The sequence below is a fragment of the Pollachius pollachius genome (genome assembly GCF_949987615.1).
Source record: "Pollachius pollachius genome assembly, chromosome: 11".
Taxonomy (NCBI): Eukaryota; Metazoa; Chordata; class Actinopteri; order Gadiformes; family Gadidae; genus Pollachius; species Pollachius pollachius.
In genome coordinates, this window is record NC_136944.1 from 18,029,158 (window position 1) to 18,047,047 (window position 17,890).

The 17,890-nt window shown below is 47.8% G+C and overlaps 2 protein-coding genes and 1 long non-coding RNA gene across 4 annotated transcripts; 2 read left to right on the top strand and 1 right to left on the bottom strand.

Moving 5' to 3' along the window:
- Window positions 1–951: 951 nt before the first annotated feature.
- Window positions 952–3,025, top strand: LOC307083134. The gene is made up of 3 exons (XR_013812268.1): window positions 952–1,023; window positions 1,188–2,073; window positions 2,206–3,025. It is a non-coding gene; the product is annotated as an uncharacterized lncRNA (long non-coding RNA).
- A 3,898-nt stretch (window positions 3,026–6,923) lies between these two features.
- Window positions 6,924–9,501, bottom strand: LOC307082508 (heat shock 70 kDa protein 1-like). The gene is made up of 2 exons (XM_079746121.1): window positions 9,395–9,501; window positions 6,924–9,019 (listed from the first exon to the last, which is right to left on the bottom strand). The coding sequence occupies exon 2, from the start codon at window positions 8,999–9,001 to the stop codon at window positions 7,082–7,084; it is 1,920 nt and encodes a 639-aa protein (XP_079602247.1). The 5' UTR covers window positions 9,002–9,019; window positions 9,395–9,501; the 3' UTR covers window positions 6,924–7,081.
- Window positions 9,502–10,388: 887 nt separating this feature from the next.
- Window positions 10,389–17,669, top strand: sh2b1 (SH2B adaptor protein 1). 2 transcript variants are annotated; one of them, XM_079746120.1, is made up of 11 exons: window positions 10,389–10,521; window positions 11,105–11,130; window positions 11,305–13,446; window positions 14,578–14,679; window positions 14,896–14,987; window positions 15,164–15,246; window positions 15,662–15,817; window positions 15,953–16,164; window positions 16,413–16,587; window positions 16,933–17,023; window positions 17,518–17,669. In XM_079746120.1, the coding sequence occupies exons 3-11, from the start codon at window positions 11,716–11,718 to the stop codon at window positions 17,537–17,539; spliced, it is 2,664 nt and encodes an 887-aa protein (XP_079602246.1). In that variant the 5' UTR covers window positions 10,389–10,521; window positions 11,105–11,130; window positions 11,305–11,715; the 3' UTR covers window positions 17,540–17,669. The 2 variants fall into 2 exon arrangements, with proteins under 2 accessions (XP_079602246.1, XP_079602245.1); XM_079746119.1 differs by lacking the exon at window positions 10,389–10,521 and adding an exon at window positions 10,530–10,665.
- The last annotated feature ends 221 nt before the right edge of the window (window positions 17,670–17,890 follow it).

Consider the following 17,890-nt stretch of genomic DNA (forward strand, 5'->3'; position numbering starts at 1 on the left):
AAGCATCCAAACGTGGCCTACAGAATAAGTGATTATTTTGCTGCCGTGGCCTGGGGTACAGAGCATGAGGGCCAGGGTTTCAGTGGAGGTGGTGCTGTGGTGGGGGGTGGGTTTGTCGTTGTCGATGATGACCAGGTTGGTTTCGGTGAGGATGTTGTTGAGTACTCTGCCAGAGTGATGGTGCTGTTCTTGATGAGATGTGATGAGGGGGCAGTTAAAGTGATTGTTATTATTGTTTGTGCGTGTGTGCGCTTGTGTGTGTTTATTAATTCATTGTCTGTGAGATTGAGGATGATAAGTGAAAAATGTGATGTTGTTTTTGGACTTCCACCACTCCTCTGTTGCCTGTTTAGTGGTGTTCTCCTAAAATGTTGAATGAAAGGTTTTCATTGAAGGATGACAGTGTGATATGTTACCTTGCACTGCTTATAGAATTGATCCTCTGTTTGCTGTCATTCCTCTGATATCACAGTGTAAAGATTTGGTGTTTTTTTCTCCATTAAAACTTTTAAAAGTTACTTGCTTAGAGTCATAAAATGTGCTGCTGGTGCGGTGTTTCCCTCATTCCATGACTGTTTTTAGACTGACGATCTCGCTCTCTCGGGATGGTCAGGTGATGTGGTGAACCTGTTCTGCTGGTTTGTCATCCTTTCTCTCTGATGCTCTCCTCTGTTGGTTTGATTTTAACCTTTATTTTGATTAAGGTTATTCTGTTTATGTCTCGTCCAGATTGTTCCGTGAAGCCAAATCACTCATTATCGAAATGTGATTGCTATTGCGGACTTTAAAAAACAAATTAATAACTGCACGATATCTATTTAGTTCCTCACACGGGAGAAACTTATCACACGGGATGACTCAGCATTAAAAGACGGCTACGCCTTATGGCCTACTTCACCATAATGTGGGCGGTGATAATGATGTTACAAATAATCAAGAAAAGTTTTGTATAAAAGAACCAACCAACCAGGTCAGTTGACCATAAGAAGACCGAAACGATCAAGACTGAGAAGACCAAAAAATGTAAGTAAACCCTTATTTCGATATACCATGTTTCGTTAAAAAGGCCTATTTCCATAGATTATTCATTCACTTGAGACTGGAGCTATGCGATTTTGATTACATTCACTGAACTTACATTTTATTTAGAATATTGGATGTATTTGTTTTCCTATTGCCCCTGTTAGACTAAGAATAGTGCACCAATGAGCAATCAAGCAAGTGGAGGAGGGACCCTGCCCAGAGATCGCCCAGGGCCCCTGTCTAGAGCTCAATGTACCAGACCCGAGGGGCAGAAGCTGACTCTGGGGACGTGGAACATCCGTACAATAATGGGAAAGGAAAAGGAGCTTGTGAGGGATGTGGAGGACTACAACTTAGATATAGTGGGGCTTACATCTACGCACAGTCCCCCATCTTCTGCCCAAACCCTCAATAGGGGTTGGACTCTATTCTTCTCCGGAGTTGAAGTGGGCATTAATCGCCAGGCGGGTGTGGGGATACTCATAAATCCCGAGCTGGGAGCCAAGGTGTTGAAGTTTATCCCGTTGGACATGAGAGTCGTCTCCCTACGCCTAAGGGTGATGGGGGGGAGGACTCTGACTGTTGTTTGTGCGTATGCACCGAACAAAAATGAAGCGTACCCGGCCTTCTTGGAGATCCTCAGCAAAGTCCTGCGTGAGGTTCCAGTAGAGGACTTTGTAGTCCTGCTGGGAGACTTCAACGCCCACGTGGGCGACAATTCAAAGAAATGGTCAGGCGTGATTGGAAGGCACGGCCTCCCTGCGAAAAACCGGAATGGTACTCTGTTGTTGGAATTCTGTGATAGTCATGAATTGTGTATAACAAACACCATGTTTGACCATGCGGATCCGCATACCTTTCACCGTGAACTAGATAACAAAACAACTAAAGAAAGAAGCACACAAAAAACGTTGATCGACTTCGTGATCGTACCATCCAGATTGATGTCGCATGTTTTGGACACTTGGGTGGTGAAAAGCAGGCATCTGTCAACCGACCACTATCTGGTGGTGAGTAAGATCAGGAAATGGCGGACTCTGGTCAATCCTGGTAAGCCCAAACAGTTGTTACTATTGGACTGTCAACATTATTTTAATTTCTTTAAACATTTTTAATGTTTGAAGACACAATTCACAAATTTCTAACGCTTATCTTCCTCCTTCCTTCCTCCAATCACCAAAGACCCTGAAGATGACCTTGCTGGCAGGCTCACAGATTTAAGTTTATAAAGAATTAAAAGAAATTAAAAGGAAGCTGAGAGAAGAAGAAGAAAATGTAAACAGTAACACTTTTCTTCTGACAAACGTGCTTATTATAAGTCATTTTGAATGAAAGTTTCTTCTAATTGTCCTCAATGTAAATGTAGACTACTAATGTAACCAAATTTAGTTTGTTCTATCATAAACACAACTTTTAAATTCGAATACGTTTTGTTAGTGCCATTTTGCCATATTGTAATTTAGACTTAGATATAATATATTTAGATTAATATTTAGTGATTGTTTATTATATTGATTAACTAATTGTTTTGCATAGTTTTGCTTTTTAGTTTAATAACTGTTTAGTGTACTTGTTTTCATTGCTTATACTTATTAGCGATGCATAGGACATTGGTTGCTATAGAGGGCGCTGTTATGCCGTGGCATTGAGGGAGAGTAAAACTGTTTTGTATTTTTCCTATGGCATTCAGTAAAGACGGAGCGAACGTACTGTTTATTCTACCGTAGTTTCAACAGTAAACACGCGTAGATCTCGTTCTTTCTGTCAAAGAGTGGTTAATCGACTGAATATGTTTAAAGCAATTTACAAATGCACAAGAAGGGAGTTTTAGCCACTACACGTTTTGTACACATCCTTTACCATGAATCAAAAACATTTCTAGTTTTCATACTTTACCCAAGCACCTTTCTGTGAAGCACATTCTCTTCAACAAAATTAACCAGGGTAAACGTACAAAAATACAAGCATTAAAATACAATAAAACCATTGAAACATTACACAATTTTTTTGTTTTAAAGTTGTGAAGTCTTTTAAAGCACAAAAATGTTTAAAATATTCTATACTTTGTCTAACATGTTTTAGACTCACTTCATGACAATGGTGATGGATGAGGCCCATGTAGTTAGGAACATGCTTTAACAACCCCACCTCACACCACAATGTAGTATAACTACTTTGGTCCACAGCGGAAAACTGCTCTAAAAATGTGAGATCTATGTTTTTTTGGACCATTCTTTTCTATAGGCCTGCGTCCACGTCATCTGACTGTCAAGTTTCTGTTTGCAAAAACAAACATGTCTGACATATTCTCAGTGGAAAATGCAATGTGTTTACATAGATCCACCATTAAAATGGGGTTTGACCATAGGCGCCGGAACCTATGAGGCCAATGGCCAATGGCCACCCAACTTTTCATGAAAAGGAATATAGATATATATATTTTTTTAGCCTGTATTGATGAACTATTTCGTTTCTTAGTAATGTTTTGGCCTAATATTGTCACTATACAAACGAACAGAGCTTCGCCTCCGCTCGACCTTATATTGATTGAGTCTAACACGTTCTCAACGATTCAGCCAGAGTACTACAGCAGGTAGCAATCACGTTGCCATGGCACATGGGTAAAAAGACACCGCCACACAAGTTAACTAATGATCGCTGTAGGCTTCAACATCAGTCAAGCACTTTATGTTTTATTTTTATTTTTTTCTACATCACAATTGCATGCTTTAATAAACTATTGTGCTTACCTACCATTACGAGTCTTGTTTGGTCTAGTAGGGAATTCGACTAATTATATTTTTCTATAATCTCCCTGCTTCTGAAATCTCCGGCCAGCGCTCGTCCGCTGGTTTTCCATAAGCATTACACTGTGCGATCATCCCTGCTGCATATGTCCTCACACATTGTTGAAATCATATGCTGGATGCTTTATTCTTTCTATGTGGCTTTTATTTAATGATCGGGCTATAATAAGACCACGTTGGCTATGTTCGCTGACAACAGGGGACATTTCATAGTGGTTGGACATTTTAACGAGTCGACAGGCTTTTGGTCGGGACGCGGAACACGCAACTCAAAATCGGGATGACATTACAGCTCATCCGCGCATCTCTACTAACTAGACTTCACTGCACTACGCAGAGGAACGCCATCATTATGCCTAGTATAGGAACTCGGGATCCATTGTTTTTTACACTTTGTTGCTGCGTTGATGCTGCGTGAAGCACTGCATAAAACACGACCAAAGTTCTACAGTCAAATCCAAAAGCCATCTATAATGATGATTGCGATAATGATGAGGATTATGATGACGATGATGACAATGAAGAAGGTTATTATGATGATTCATTGTTTACTTTGCGGTGACGACACATTATTTGGTTCACAACGGTGCTGCACCGCGCCGCTTCCTATTGGCGCTAGGGGCGGCATTTGACGCGCGTGAAATGCGCACCGCGGCGCTTCGGCGCCGGTGTGAGGCCGGCTTTAGGATGATGAGGTGTCACGCGCTGTTCGACACATGCACTCGCATTTGGCCCCACCACCATTGAAATCATTCCGGCGCCACTGGGTTTGACGTTTGAGTTTGTTAGTTATTAACACACACTTTAAAGAGAATACACTTCCGACTGCTCACACACTCAATGTGGTTGATAATTGAGACAATTCAGGAAGATTCCACATTCCATTTTTAGAAATTAAACAACTATTGATCTGGTTCTCTATTCCTTATGCCTATAAATATGCAGCTTTCCATTATCACACACTAAGCATTAAGAATAACCGTTCACACATGAGGGGGTTATTGCCTCGGGGACACTCGGGGAGGCGCTGTTCCGTCTGGATTACCCCGACACCTTTCTGGATAGGGTTATTATTTAATAGCTCCCTTTGAGTAAAACTGAGAAACATATGTAAGGAGGATGGGGGAAAGGGGATTATGAAATCCTAAAGGATTCCTACTGATCGGGTGGAAAGCAACGTGAATAACCAAGGAAGAGTGAGACACCACGGGCACGTTTAAACAGTTTATTAATAATCAGGGCATTCAAATGTTTGGACTAACTTAAATACAAAATGTAAAATAAGTCCACAACGTCCCTTAAAGGAAATAGTCTATAGGGTTATCTTCACCTCAACTCCAAAACAACGCTGGCGTCCTCGGTGACGTGCTCTCGTCACAGTCCCTCCTCCGCTTGTCCCAAAATCAGCGCTTTCTCCGCCTCTCCATGACCACCACGCGTCGCTCTGTTGTCTCAGTTGGCTACTGCTGCGGCTCGTTGAGGCGCGTGATGGGCTCCAACAGTTACTCCCGTTTGTATGCTATCCCCCACCGTTCTCTCCGCACCGCCGTTGTATCGCCGGGTCCCGTAGAGTAGTAATACCATAGTTATTATGGTTGTCCCATACCACCAGTGTTGTGCCTGAACGCGTTCACTGAACGAAAGTTCATGAACGCGTTCATATTTTGTGCGAACGTGAACTGAACGTACTGTATTACTGCCTGATGAACGTTACTGTGAACTCGTTCATTCCTCCCATTGAAACGAATGGCGCGGTGATTATTCTTCAAAACGAGAGCTGTTAAATTGTGGAAAATGAATTAAACTGTAATCAGACAAAGCGGTTATATTTTATAGACCCTAGAGTATCTGTGGTATAAAGGCTCAGACGAATTTCGAATTATAAATATGTACAATCCATAACGTTAGCTCTCTGGCTCATAGCTCAGCGGACTAAAATATCTCATAGAATCCAACCAGCCAACGAGCAATGAGTCTTCCAACAGAAATCAATGGGATTTACAAAATGCGCTAAATGTGCAATAAAACACGATAGAAACTGTATTTCGCTACGATACTTGATTCAACCACTCTATATCATCCTAGACAAACCTCAAAGCGGGCTCAATGTTCAAAATACCAGAAAAAACAAATAGCTCACAGCAACATATTGAAAAAAAGAACTATGAACTAGTTCATTTTCTGGAACTGTGAACTTAGTTCAAAATTTGGAATTATGAACGTTTAACTGAACTAGTTCATTTTAAAATTTGTGAACTGAACTTTGAACTAGTTCACGAAGAAAGTGAACTTTCCCAACACTGCATACCACAGTGTACATACCATAACTGCCACTTAATCCATATGGATTCTCAGCAGAATTTCCCACAGTAAGCTGAAAAACAAACGAAAGGCTAGACGTGCCAAACGTTATAGACACCATCAACTATTGCCAGAAATGTGATCCTCCACATTGCCCTACATTATACACTACACATACCTAGAGCATGGAAATATAATTCTTAATTTAGTCCTACATATATATTGTATGAGCGTGTAGTCATTCTTCTGAGCCACTAGCCAGGCCCTGCTTTTTCACAAAAACACACACATACCTAACAGGTGACCCCAACAGCATAGTTTATTAACGGTCAGATGAACCCTAAGTGAGGATATATCATCACATTGTATTATAATTAGGTCTCAAGGGAGATCTACTGCGCAACATATTTTAGTTTACAAATGTGTGTGGGTTTTATATTATGTTTTTGAATGTGTTAATGCGGTAAGGTTTGTACATTTCCTCCATTCCCATTTTGTTGAAGCAGAACCTCGGCCACACAAACAAAAAATAAATTTGCAAGATTGTATTTTATTTCAGTTCAAAACATTCAATTTCCATTTATTCTTCCCAACGATCTCGGCAGATTCAAAACCACCATCAGTTTCTATACATATAAGACCTATTTCTGCAAGCATCAGATAATTAAAGAGATAAAAACAATGTGTTATATATATATATATATATATATATATATATATATATATATATATATATATATATATATATATTCAAAAAAATATTCCATGTAACTCGCAACACTAATATGGAAAACGTTAAACAGTAATTGATTTGGCCTTGCATGAACATATTTACATCACATGTGAACATTTGGCCAAAGTGCTTAGCTATCATATAGCATTGTAAAGGAATACCCTTTTAAACCATAACAGCTATATTAATCATATTCCATTCAGTCCAACAGTCTGCTTTAGTCCACCTCCTCGATGGTGGGCCCCTGGGAGCCAGCTCTGGCCTGCTCTCCACAGCTGCCAGCTGGCACTCCCCCCTGGTACAGCCTGGAGATGATGGGGTTACACAGCTTCTCCAACTCCTTCAGCTGGTGTTGGTACTCCTCTTTCTCCGCTAGCTGGTTGTTCTCCAGCCAGAGGATGGCCTGCTCACACTTCTCCTCCACCTTCTTCCTGTCCTCCTCACTCACTTTGTCCTTCAGGTTGACCTCCCGCAGGCTGCTCTTCATGTTGAAGGCGTAGGACTCCAGGGCGTTCTTGGCCGCTATATTCTCCCTCTGTTGCTCGTCTTCTACCTTGTATTGGTCTGCTTCCTGCACCATCCTCTCGATGTCTTCCTTGCTCAGGCGGCCCTTGTCGTTGGTGATGGTTATCTTTTTCTGTTTGCCCGTGCTCTTGTCCACAGCAGACACGTTCAAAATGCCGTCTGCGTCGATGTCGAAGGTGACCTCGATCTGAGGTACCCCTCTCGGAGCGGGCGGGATTCCCGACAACTCAAACTTGCCCAGCAGGTTGTTGTCCTTGGTCATGGCTCTCTCTCCTTCAAAGACCTGGATCAGGACCCCGGGCTGGTTGTCGGTGTAGGTGCTGAAGCTCTGTGTCTGTTTGGTGGGGATGGTGGTGTTCCGTTTGATCAGAGGCGTCATGACTCCTCCGGCCGTCTCGATGCCCAGGGAAAGGGGCGCCACATCCAGGAGCAGCAGGTCCTGGACGTTCGCCGACGTGTCGCCGCTGAGGATGGCGGCCTGCACGGCGGCGCCGTAAGCCACAGCCTCGTCTGGGTTGATGCTCTTGTTGAGCTCCCTGCCGTTGAATAAGTCCTGCAGGAGTTTCTGGATCTTGGGGATTCGCGTGGAGCCTCCCACCAGGACGATGTCGTGGACCTGGCTCTTGTCTATCTTGGCGTCCCTCAGGGCTTTCTCCACAGGTTCCAGGGTTCCCCTGAAGAGGTCTGAGCACAACTCCTCGAAGCGTGCCCTGGTGACGGAGGTGTAGAAGTCGGTGCCCTCGTGCAGAGAATCAATCTCGATGCTGGCCTGGGAGCTGGACGACAGGGTTCTCTTGGCTCGCTCACAAGCCGTGCGCAGCCTCCTCAAAGCCCTCTTGTTCTGGCTGATGTCCTTCTTGAACTTCCGCTTGAACTCCTCCACAAAGTGGTTGACCAAGCGGTTGTCAAAGTCCTCTCCACCCAGATGAGTGTCTCCGGCCGTGGACTTCACCTCAAAGATGCCGTCTTCGATAGTCAGGATGGAGACGTCGAAGGTGCCCCCACCCAGGTCAAAGATCAGGACGTTGCGCTCGCTGCTCTTGCCTTTGTCCAGACCGTAGGCAATGGCGGCCGCCGTGGGCTCGTTGATGATCCTCAGGACGTTGAGGCCGGCGATCACTCCTGCGTCCTTGGTGGCCTGACGCTGGGAGTCATTGAAGTAAGCTGGAACCGTGATGACGGCGTTCAACACCTTCTGGCCCAGGTAGGCTTCGGCAATCTCCTTCATCTTCACCAGGACCATGGAGGACACCTCCTCGGGGTAGAAGGACTTGTTTTCCCCCTTGTGCTCCACCTGGATTTTGGGCTTCCCCGCGTCGCTCATCACCGTGAATGGCCAGTGCTTCATGTCCGCCTGCACCACCGCATCGTCAAACCTTCGGCCAATCAGGCGCTTGGCGTCGAACACGGTGTTGGTGGGGTTCATGGCCACCTGGTTCTTGGCCGCGTCTCCAATGAGTCTCTCCGTGTCTGTGAACGCCACGTAGCTGGGGGTAGTCCGGTTGCCCTGGTCGTTGGCGATGATCTCCACTTTGCCGTGCTGGAACACCCCCACGCAGGAGTAGGTGGTGCCAAGGTCAATACCGACCGCTACACCCTTAGCAGCAGACATCTTACTGAGGATAGCTGTCTGGGAGTTTAAGGTTTAAAGATAAGCCTTAGAATTATGTTTTCCAAATATCAACACAATGTATACTTAAAAAGAAATTATACTTATTGACAGTTCGAGGATAAATAATTATGTAATCGTCAAAGAAGTATGTCAGGCCGATAAGATGTCAGATATTTGTAGCAATTATAATCAGGTTTTAACAACACAACTGAGCATCAAATAAAAAATGAATATAGTTTGGCCTCACAATAAAGACTAACATTTCATTCAAATACTTGGGAAGGGAATCTTTAAAAATAGGAGAAGTATCTTTAATCGGTCGGCATCAATTATAATGTAGGCAGACGGCAAAGCTTTTCCCTTTGCGTAATCAGAAGGTTGTAGCGTACTTACTAGTTGTTGTTGTTATTGTTAAGTGTTCCGTGTAGAAAAGAGCCCTTGCTCTGTCTCTTCGCCCGTCTTGGATCGCTGTAGGGATTAAAGCTTTGCTTTGGATGTCCGACTACTCCTCCGTCCAACTTTATATAGCGTCTCTTTACCTTCTGGACGCTTCTCGACGCTTCATCCCGTCTGGCCAATGGGAGCGGCGAGCGACGTTTTGGTTTCCGGTTTTCTGAAGTCATCATCGCCCTCGTTCCTGAGTGATTACAGAATGTTCCTGATTCGTCCCGAATGTTCCTGATTCGTCCCGGCTAGCCGTGTTTTATGTTATTTAATTATTTGGCTTCTGAACTTTCCATCCTTTGACCCAGTTGTAATATAATTATACAATATGTCCGTTATATTATAACGGACATATTTTATAATTATTATCTTATCTTATATAAGTTTTCCTGGCATATTGAACTTCACTTCAAGAATACTCTCTTTCTATATCGAACAATCTAGAAATCTGTGTATATCTGTGTGTGTGTGGTTGTGTGTGTGTGTGTGTGTGTGTGTGTGTGTGTGTGTGTGTGTGTGTGTGTGTGTGTGTGTCTGTGTGTGTGTGTGTGCGTGCGTGCGTGCGTGCGCGCCCGCGCGTACGGGTGTGTGTACGGAGTTGTTTTGTGAATCGTGGGCTTGGGAGTTAAAGCTGTTAAACCGAAGAACCCTTTTAAATTAAAGGGTTCTGTTTGTTATGGAGTACACTTTTGCATGCATTCCCTCGTAGAAGTGCATGTTTTAAGTACAGCGCATTCGAAAAACGGGTAGTGTCGTATGATTGTTTAGTGGTTAGGGTGTTTGACTCCCAGGCGAAAGGTTCTTGGTTCAAAACCCAATGTCAACAGTCTACGTGTACCCATCACGATCCGCAAATTGCTACTTAATGACTTGTATTTGAAAAGACAGTGACTGTAAATTACTTTGGATAGAAGTGTCCAGTAAATAAATGGTAAATTAATAATAAATGATGTCTGCAAAAATGAATCTCAGGTCATCTCTGACGTCATCTGTCACGGCCGCAACGCGAGAATAACAGGCCCCCTCACTGTACTCTCGCGATAGGAGGAGGACTAGCACGAGAAGAACGGACACAGGCAAGGCACAGCAATATTCATATTTAGCAACAACAACAAGCATTATTAATTGATTATTTGTGTTAACTATGACGAAGACGGAGAAAATAGTGTTGCAATCTCACTGAAACAGCATATTGGAGTTAGAGGAAATACGATATACAGGTAAAGATTGCGGAGAAATGCATTGTTGTGGGAGTAAATCTTGCTGGTTTATTAATAGCAAGCTAGCGGGCTAGCTAGCGTCTCATTAGCGCATCTCTCAAATAATCTTTTCCTTTTTTGATTTCAAATGTGGATGTTGTTGGTTGACTTAAGTTCACTATTTCCTAATGGCTGCTGCTGTTTGCGTTAGTCAGCGCAGACTAGTGCGTTTAGATGTGCGGTATAACGGCAAGGTAATGCTGTGTAGCTGTTATTAGCTAGCTAGCGCTGCACGTCTTACAGAAAGCTGAAAAAATCACAGAGACTAGATTACACACACACTGGTTGCGACCCTCTGATCTAAAGGTATCATCTGTTATAACCTGACCTAACCTCTGCTGTGTGTTCAACATGTAACCTGCTGCTTCATCTCAACAATACTCCTCCTTTCTCCTTGCAGCGGGGTCCCACCACTCAGTCACAATGGTGAGCAATAAATCATAATTATGGTAGAAAATACCCGTTTCGTACATTAAATGCTAGGACATCATGGCAAACATGTGTGATTTGACGTTGAATTCAATAACGTAGATAAACTGTGTGCACCCTGAAGCAGTAACATAATTGATGTATGTAATATATACTCTGTTTACTCCACAGGCTGTATCTGTACTGCGTGTGTGTGGTCATCTGTAAAGACAGTGTCTGCCTTCTTATCCCATCTCACGTACCTCTCGTCCACTCCCTTACTCCCTAATAACAGACAACTATTTCGGTTGAAACTATACTCCTATTTTAGAAGATAATGTAGCACGGAGCCTTCCCTTGTAGAAACCCGGGCCTCTCCAAATGCCTGCCGTTGGGCTGTGTTGCGGTGCATTCTAACAATTCAACTTTAAATGGAAATGAAGGCAACACTAGAGATCACACCCACGTGCAAATTACTAGACCGATGTGCAGTGTTTACCCCTATTCCCCTTGCCCAGCTGTGCAAGCCCTCTGCACTGTCCTTGCCGGTCTGAAGTGATTGGATCCTTCCTTGTTCAATCACAGACCCCGGCCAATCGGAGCATGAACGGCTCACTCCTGACCCCGCCCAGCCCTAGGGCAGCCAGCTCCTCCTCCCTGCCTCCTTCCCCATCCCCTTCCCCTCCCTCCCCCTCTCTCCTCCCCCTCTCCTCCAGACCCCCTCCTCTGCCCCCGCTCATCAGCCCACCCCCCCAGGGCCCCACTTCCTCATTGTCCGACACCCCCACGCCCTCCCCCTCCCCTTGTCTTAGCTGGACCGAGTTCTGTGAGCTTCACGCCCGCGTCGCCGCCGGCGACTTCGCCCGCCACTTTCGGGCGTTCCTCCAGGAGAACCCCCACTACTCCCCCGATGCGGCCGGGGCCTTCTGCCGCCGCTTCACGGACCGCTTCGTCCGCCACTTCCAGAGCGAGTTGGAGGCGACCGGCCCGCCCAACTGCGTCTCTGGCAGGGAGGACATGGGGAGCTGGGCTCCTCAGATAGACCCCCCCTCCCTGGAGGAGGAGGTCGTCTGCCTGCTTCCCCCGCCCGGGGGCCTGCCACGGCCCGGGGCCCCCGGGGGCCTTCTGCGGCCCGGGGCCAAGCAACCCCCGGCCCGGCTGGTGCTGGAGCACCGCGGAGGCGACCGCTTCCAGGACTCGTACGCCCACACCCAGATGCTCCCTCCCTCCTCCTCCTCCTCCTGCTCCTCCTCTGTGGGCGGGAACAACGGGCGACGGGAGGAGAGGGGAGGCGTGGCGGCTGGGAGCGAGGAGGCCCCGGTGGAGGAGGAGGAGGAGGAGGAGGAGGAGGAGGAAGAGGAGGACAGCTGGCTGGGCGGGGTGCCCGTCGGCGTGGACGGAGAACATCCGGAGGAGAGGGAGGCGGAGTCTGCGGAGGACCACGCTGACTCCTCCTTCTCTTCTCAGAATCCTCCCCCCTTCTCCTCGACCACGCCACCTCCTGGCTCCAAGGGCAACGGCACGCCGAGTGGGTCCAAGGGCAAGCTGAAGAAGCGCTTCTCGCTGCGCAGCGTGGGCCGGAGCGTCCGCGGCAGCGTCCGCGGCATCCTCCACTGGCGGAGCTCCTCCGGCGACGCCCCCCAGAGCCCCCTCCCCTCCAGCTACAGCTACACCATGGGGGTCCACGACGCGGCCCCCTCCTCCGCCAAACGGACCTCCGGCACGCAGCCGCCCACCCCGACCTCCTCCATGCCGGTCTCCCTCTCCCTGCCGCTGTCCCTGCCCCACTCCTCCTCCTCCTCCCTGCCCCCCTCGTCCTCCAGCAGCGCCACCTCCCTCTCCCTCTCCGAGGCTGCCCGCGACCGCCGCCGCAGCAACGGTGAGGGCGGGGAGAAGGAGAAGTGGAGCCACCGGCTGGACAAGCTGAGGCTGTCCCGCTCGCCACCGCCCTCCGTGGGCCTCCCCGGCTCAGCGTCCCTGCCCCCCAGCAGCGCGGGGGCCTCGTCCCTGGGGGCCTCCGCCCTGGGCCCCAGCCGGCGGGCCGGCCGGCTGGTGAGGGAGGGAGGGGTCAGCGTCAGCACCACCAACGACGAGTTGCTGGGGAGCCACGGCTTCCCGGGCTTCTCCTTCGGCCTGCTGCACCACTCGGCTGCCGTTACCGATGGCAACGGGGCCTCGGGCCAGGCCACGCCCACGCCGGCCCTGACCAGCGGAGGGGGAGTGCCCTGGCGCGGCGGACGCTGGCACAAGTGTCGGCTGGTCCTGAAGGAGAGGGAGAAGGAGGGGGCAGAGCGGGGGGAGGAGTACTACCTGGAGTTTTTCATCCCGCCCAAGGTCGGTCTCTTTCTGATACACAGAACCCTCTCTATAGAATTCTTGCATCCCTTAGAACCCTTGGAATGCATCCCTGACTCCAGAACACTCCTATAGAACCCAAACCCTTGGCTAAGAACACTCATGCAGGACCTTAACCCGCGGAACCCTAGAGCCTGAACCCTTAGAAACCTTATAATACTCCCTTAAAGTAAACAGCAACACTACGATACTATTTATGTTACTATCGTAATACACGATAGTACACCCATAACTACCTTACAATTATTTTATTTATTTATTGATAAGGATTCGATAACCTTTTGTACTTTTGAGTCATTTAATGGTCCACCTCTCAGAACCTTTTAATTTTAAGTGCAGGATATTGGATCACCTCACAGCAATGAAGCCTTTTTAGCTGTGTCATGCTGCTTAATATATTGTGACAAACATTATTCCAGATATTTAGCATAACGTATGATATATTCACAGATAAATTATATTTGTAATTTAAATATTTGTCATCTGGATAGCCTTCTTTAAACTTCCTCAAACTAGTCTAAATAAATAAGTATAAATAAGTGCTATTGAATGAGCTGCAGGTTAATTGTTTCCCTGCTGTATTTCAGTATCAGGAATGCTTCTGTAGGGACCACATGATAAAGCCTCTTCTTCCACTGTTCAAAATCTCCCAAAATCGAGTTCATCTTTATAACCTGTTCCAAAGTCTCCCTCATTTATGTATCGTTTACAAGGTTTTTGGTTGACCAAGGAAAACCTGATTCAAATAATGTTACTCTAGCTTATACTGTGTTACTCTAGCTTTATTTAAAATGTATTTGAACTTTATTGAAATGTTTTTTAAACTATGTTAGCCATATTCAATATATTAACTTAACTCAATAACTATAGCCTTATTTAACTTACTTAATGTAAACTGTGTTGCTACAAGCCTCTAGCTATATTTAAGAACTAAAACTGTTTATTTAAACGTTCTTCCTCCAAACATCTAACTTTATTTAAATTTGCCTCTCACTATAATAAAACTGTGTTCCTCCCCCGCTAACCTTATTTGAACAGTTTTCTTCCAGGCCTCTAACTATAACTGTGTTCCTCCTGGTCCCTAACGGTATTTAACCTGTGTTCCTCCAGGCCTCTAAGCCCAGGGTGACGGTGGCCTGCTGTTCCATGGTAGACGTGAGGAGCACCACAGCCCTGGAGGTCCCAGACAAGGAGAACACCTTCCTCCTGCAGGTGACCTCCTCCTCCCTCTCCTTCTCAACACAACCCAAGCCTCTGTTCTTTAAGCCACCTAGTTACCTTACAAATGTATGTTAACATTTTGAGTCCTCAAATCTTTCCTCTGGTTTTGTCTGTCTGTCTGTGTGTGTGTGTGTGTGTGTGTGTGTGTGTGTGTGTGTGTGTGTGTGTGTGTGTGTGTGTGTGTGTGTGTGTGTTGTTCTCCCTCAGCTGGAAGGGGCGGTACAGTATGTGATCGAGACGCGGGACGCCGTGCAGATGAGGGCGTGGCTTAGTGACATCAGGAACGGCATCTGTCTGAGGTAGTCATGCAACGGGGACGTCCAGGAGTCCATCCGTCTCATTCCTTACAAGGGACTCTAGTTATTGATAATGGGTCTCTTCATTTTGTGAAGTCATATATTGTAATGTTTTGTTTTGAAGGGGTGTGTGTTTGTTAAGTTGTGTGTAAAGCTGTGTCGTGTTGGGTCTCCGCTAGTGAGCAGGATGAGGGAGAGAGCCGGTGCGGGGCCCATCTGGACATCAGCGGCACACCCGAGTTCGGCGACCGCCTGTCTCAAGGTGAGTCCGACTGCTTGCTCCAGCATCCAATCACAGCGCTGCTCTGCCTGCCTAGGCACACAGGCCGGATGTGATTGGTTTCTTTATGATGACTGGTCCGCCCATTTTACCGCCAGTTGTGATTAGACGTTACAAACTATTTAAAAATCAACTCTATAGTTAGGATCTTTCATCGTCTAATGTGTGAGCGAGGCGTCGACCAGCGTTACCCAGTGGACGGTAACGACTAGTAGAATGATCTGTTCATCATACGTCTGGGTGGACACTCCCACTTGTGATGTCACAAATGGGTAGGTTTTTGGCTCATCAACATCACACCTGACGGCAAACTAGTGAAGTTTAACTTGTCCTGAAGCAAGTCGTCAAATCTCTCATGCAGTCAGCCATGATCACTAACCAATCAAACTATCGTCAGTGTGTTACGGAGGGATCGGAGGCTCATCCCCTTTAATGGAGCCCCTCCCGCCAGAGCTGCCTCCCCGAGCTCCCCTCGACGAACCAGACGGCCGGCTCCTCGGAGGGGGCGGGGCTAGTCTTGGAACGCCCTTCGCAGAGACTCCCGACGCTACAGGTAAACACCTGCACTTAACTGTACGGTACTCTTCTCTACTGTACTGTTCTTTACTCTACAGGTCGACACCTGCACTGCACTGTACTGTAGTCTCACCACCTTGGGTTCACAATAACCCCCCCCCCACCCCCGCAGGCTCCTTTCTGTTCTCCGAGGTCACTTCCTCGGAGACGGTGGAGCACCCTTTGAGTGAGTGCCAGTGGTTCCACGGGACCTTGTCGCGTCTGAAGGCGGCCCAGCTGGTGCTGGCGGGGGGTCTGGCCAGCCACGGGGTCTTCCTGGTGCGCCAGAGTGAGACGCGTCGCGGGGAGTACGTCCTCACCTTCAACTTCCAGGGCAAGGCCAAGGTGAATGTTTGACCCTTGACCTGGTGTGTGTTGATGGTCCCTTGCGAAGGTTTAGTGGCCTGTTGGACAGTTGTAGTGCTGTGTGTTGGTAATGTGTCGTTCTGAAGATTGTTGTGACTGTGTATTGTAAAGTTGTGTGTTTTAGAACTCAAGGCCAAGCTACGACCAGGTTAGGTTTGACCTTTGGCCTCGTGTGGTAACCGGTAGGCTAATGAGCATGCCAACCCACCGTACCCCCCTCCCTCCAGCACCTGCGTCTATCCCTGAACGAGGACGGCCAGTGCCGGGTACAGCACCTGTGGTTTCAGTCCATCTTCGACATGCTGGAGCACTTCCGGGTTCACCCTATCCCCCTGGAGTCCGGGGGCGCCTCCGACGTCACACTCATCAGCTTTGTAGGAGCTACTGCCGTCAGACAGCCAGGTACACACGCACACGCACACACACACACACACTGAGAGACAGACAAACAGACCAGACAGGGTAAGTGACAGCCAGGTAAACACAGACAGGTGCGGATAGAAAAACACAGACTGAGACTACAAAGAGAGACAGATGGAGAGAGACAGACGGGTACACTGTGAAATGATTTATTTTATTCAATGTAAGGTGTGTGTGTGTGTCTGTCACATGATTGCTGTATGATGACATCAGGACAAGCAGAAAGACATTCTAATGTGATGCCCCGCCCACCCCCCATTCCGCCTCCGTCATGCCTCTGACCTCACTGTTGTTGTTGTTGTGTATCCGTCCCATCATCCTTTGCAGGCCGGGACAGGGCTGGCAGCCGGCCAACAGTTTGTGAGGTCATCAGCACTCGTCATCCTGACTCTCCATCAACCCCCATCTCTGACTGTGTGTAAGTGAGAGAGAGACCCGGGCCAAGAGAGAGACACCTTTTTAGAAAGAGAAAGAGAGTGTGTGTTTGTGTTTGTGTGTGTGTGAAGTCTGGACTGATTCCATGACTCTTAAGACTCATGACGGCTGACTGCTGCTCGACAAAGGCTCACCTTCTCTCATTTGCTTTCTCTCCCCCTTTATCGCTCTTTCTTTCTTTCGCTCTCTCTCTCTCTCTCTCTCTCTCTCTCTCTCTCTCTCTCTCTCTCTCTCTCTCTCTCTCTGTACCCATCACTAACTCTCGCTCTCTTTCGCTCACTGGCTTTCTCTGTTTCAATCCCTGACCATCGCTCTTCCCCTTTTCTCTCTCTCTCTCTATCTCTCTCCCCGCTCCCCCTCTGTTTCCTCCTCCCTCCTTCTCTTCTCTCCCCCTTCCTGTCTCTGTTTATATTACTCCTGATCGCTCTCTCTCCCCTCTCTCCCCCCTCTCTCTCTCTCTCCGGGTGTGCGTGGTAGACTTGACCAGCAGACCCCGTAGCCCTCCACAGCCCCCCCCTCCCCTGCTGCCCCCCGGTCGGCCCCCGCCCCCCACTCCCCCGCAGGAGCGAGGGGGTGAAGGAGAGCTGGCAGGAGGTGTGGGACCAGGAGGTCCAGGAGCAGCAGCAGGAGGAGGAGGAGGAGGAGGAGCAGCAGCAGCAGCAGCAGCAGGAGGAGGAGGAGCCGCATCAACAGGAGGAGTGAGCGTAGCTCCGGGGCCGGCAGCAGGCGGGGCAGGGGGAGCAGGGAGCAGTGATGGAGGAGCAGAGGACTGGGAGGAGAGGGATGCTGCTCTGCTGCAGCTGGAGGGGGGAGGAGGAGGAGGAGGAGGAGGTGGAGGAGGTGGAGGCGG

Coding starts and splice junctions, on each gene's coding strand:
- LOC307082508 (XM_079746121.1), bottom strand. CDS start 9,001: ATGTCTGCTGCTAAGGGTGTAGCGGTCGGTATTGACCTTGGCACCACC.
- sh2b1 (XM_079746120.1), top strand. CDS start 11,716: ATGAACGGCTCACTCCTGACCCCGCCCAGCCCTAGGGCAGCCAGCTCC. Junction 13,447..14,577: donor AGTTTTTCATCCCGCCCAAG/GTCGGTCTCTTT, acceptor GTGTTCCTCCAG/GCCTCTAAGCCCAGGGTGAC. Junction 15,247..15,661: donor CGGCGACCGCCTGTCTCAAG/GTGAGTCCGACT, acceptor AACTATCGTCAG/TGTGTTACGGAGGGATCGGA.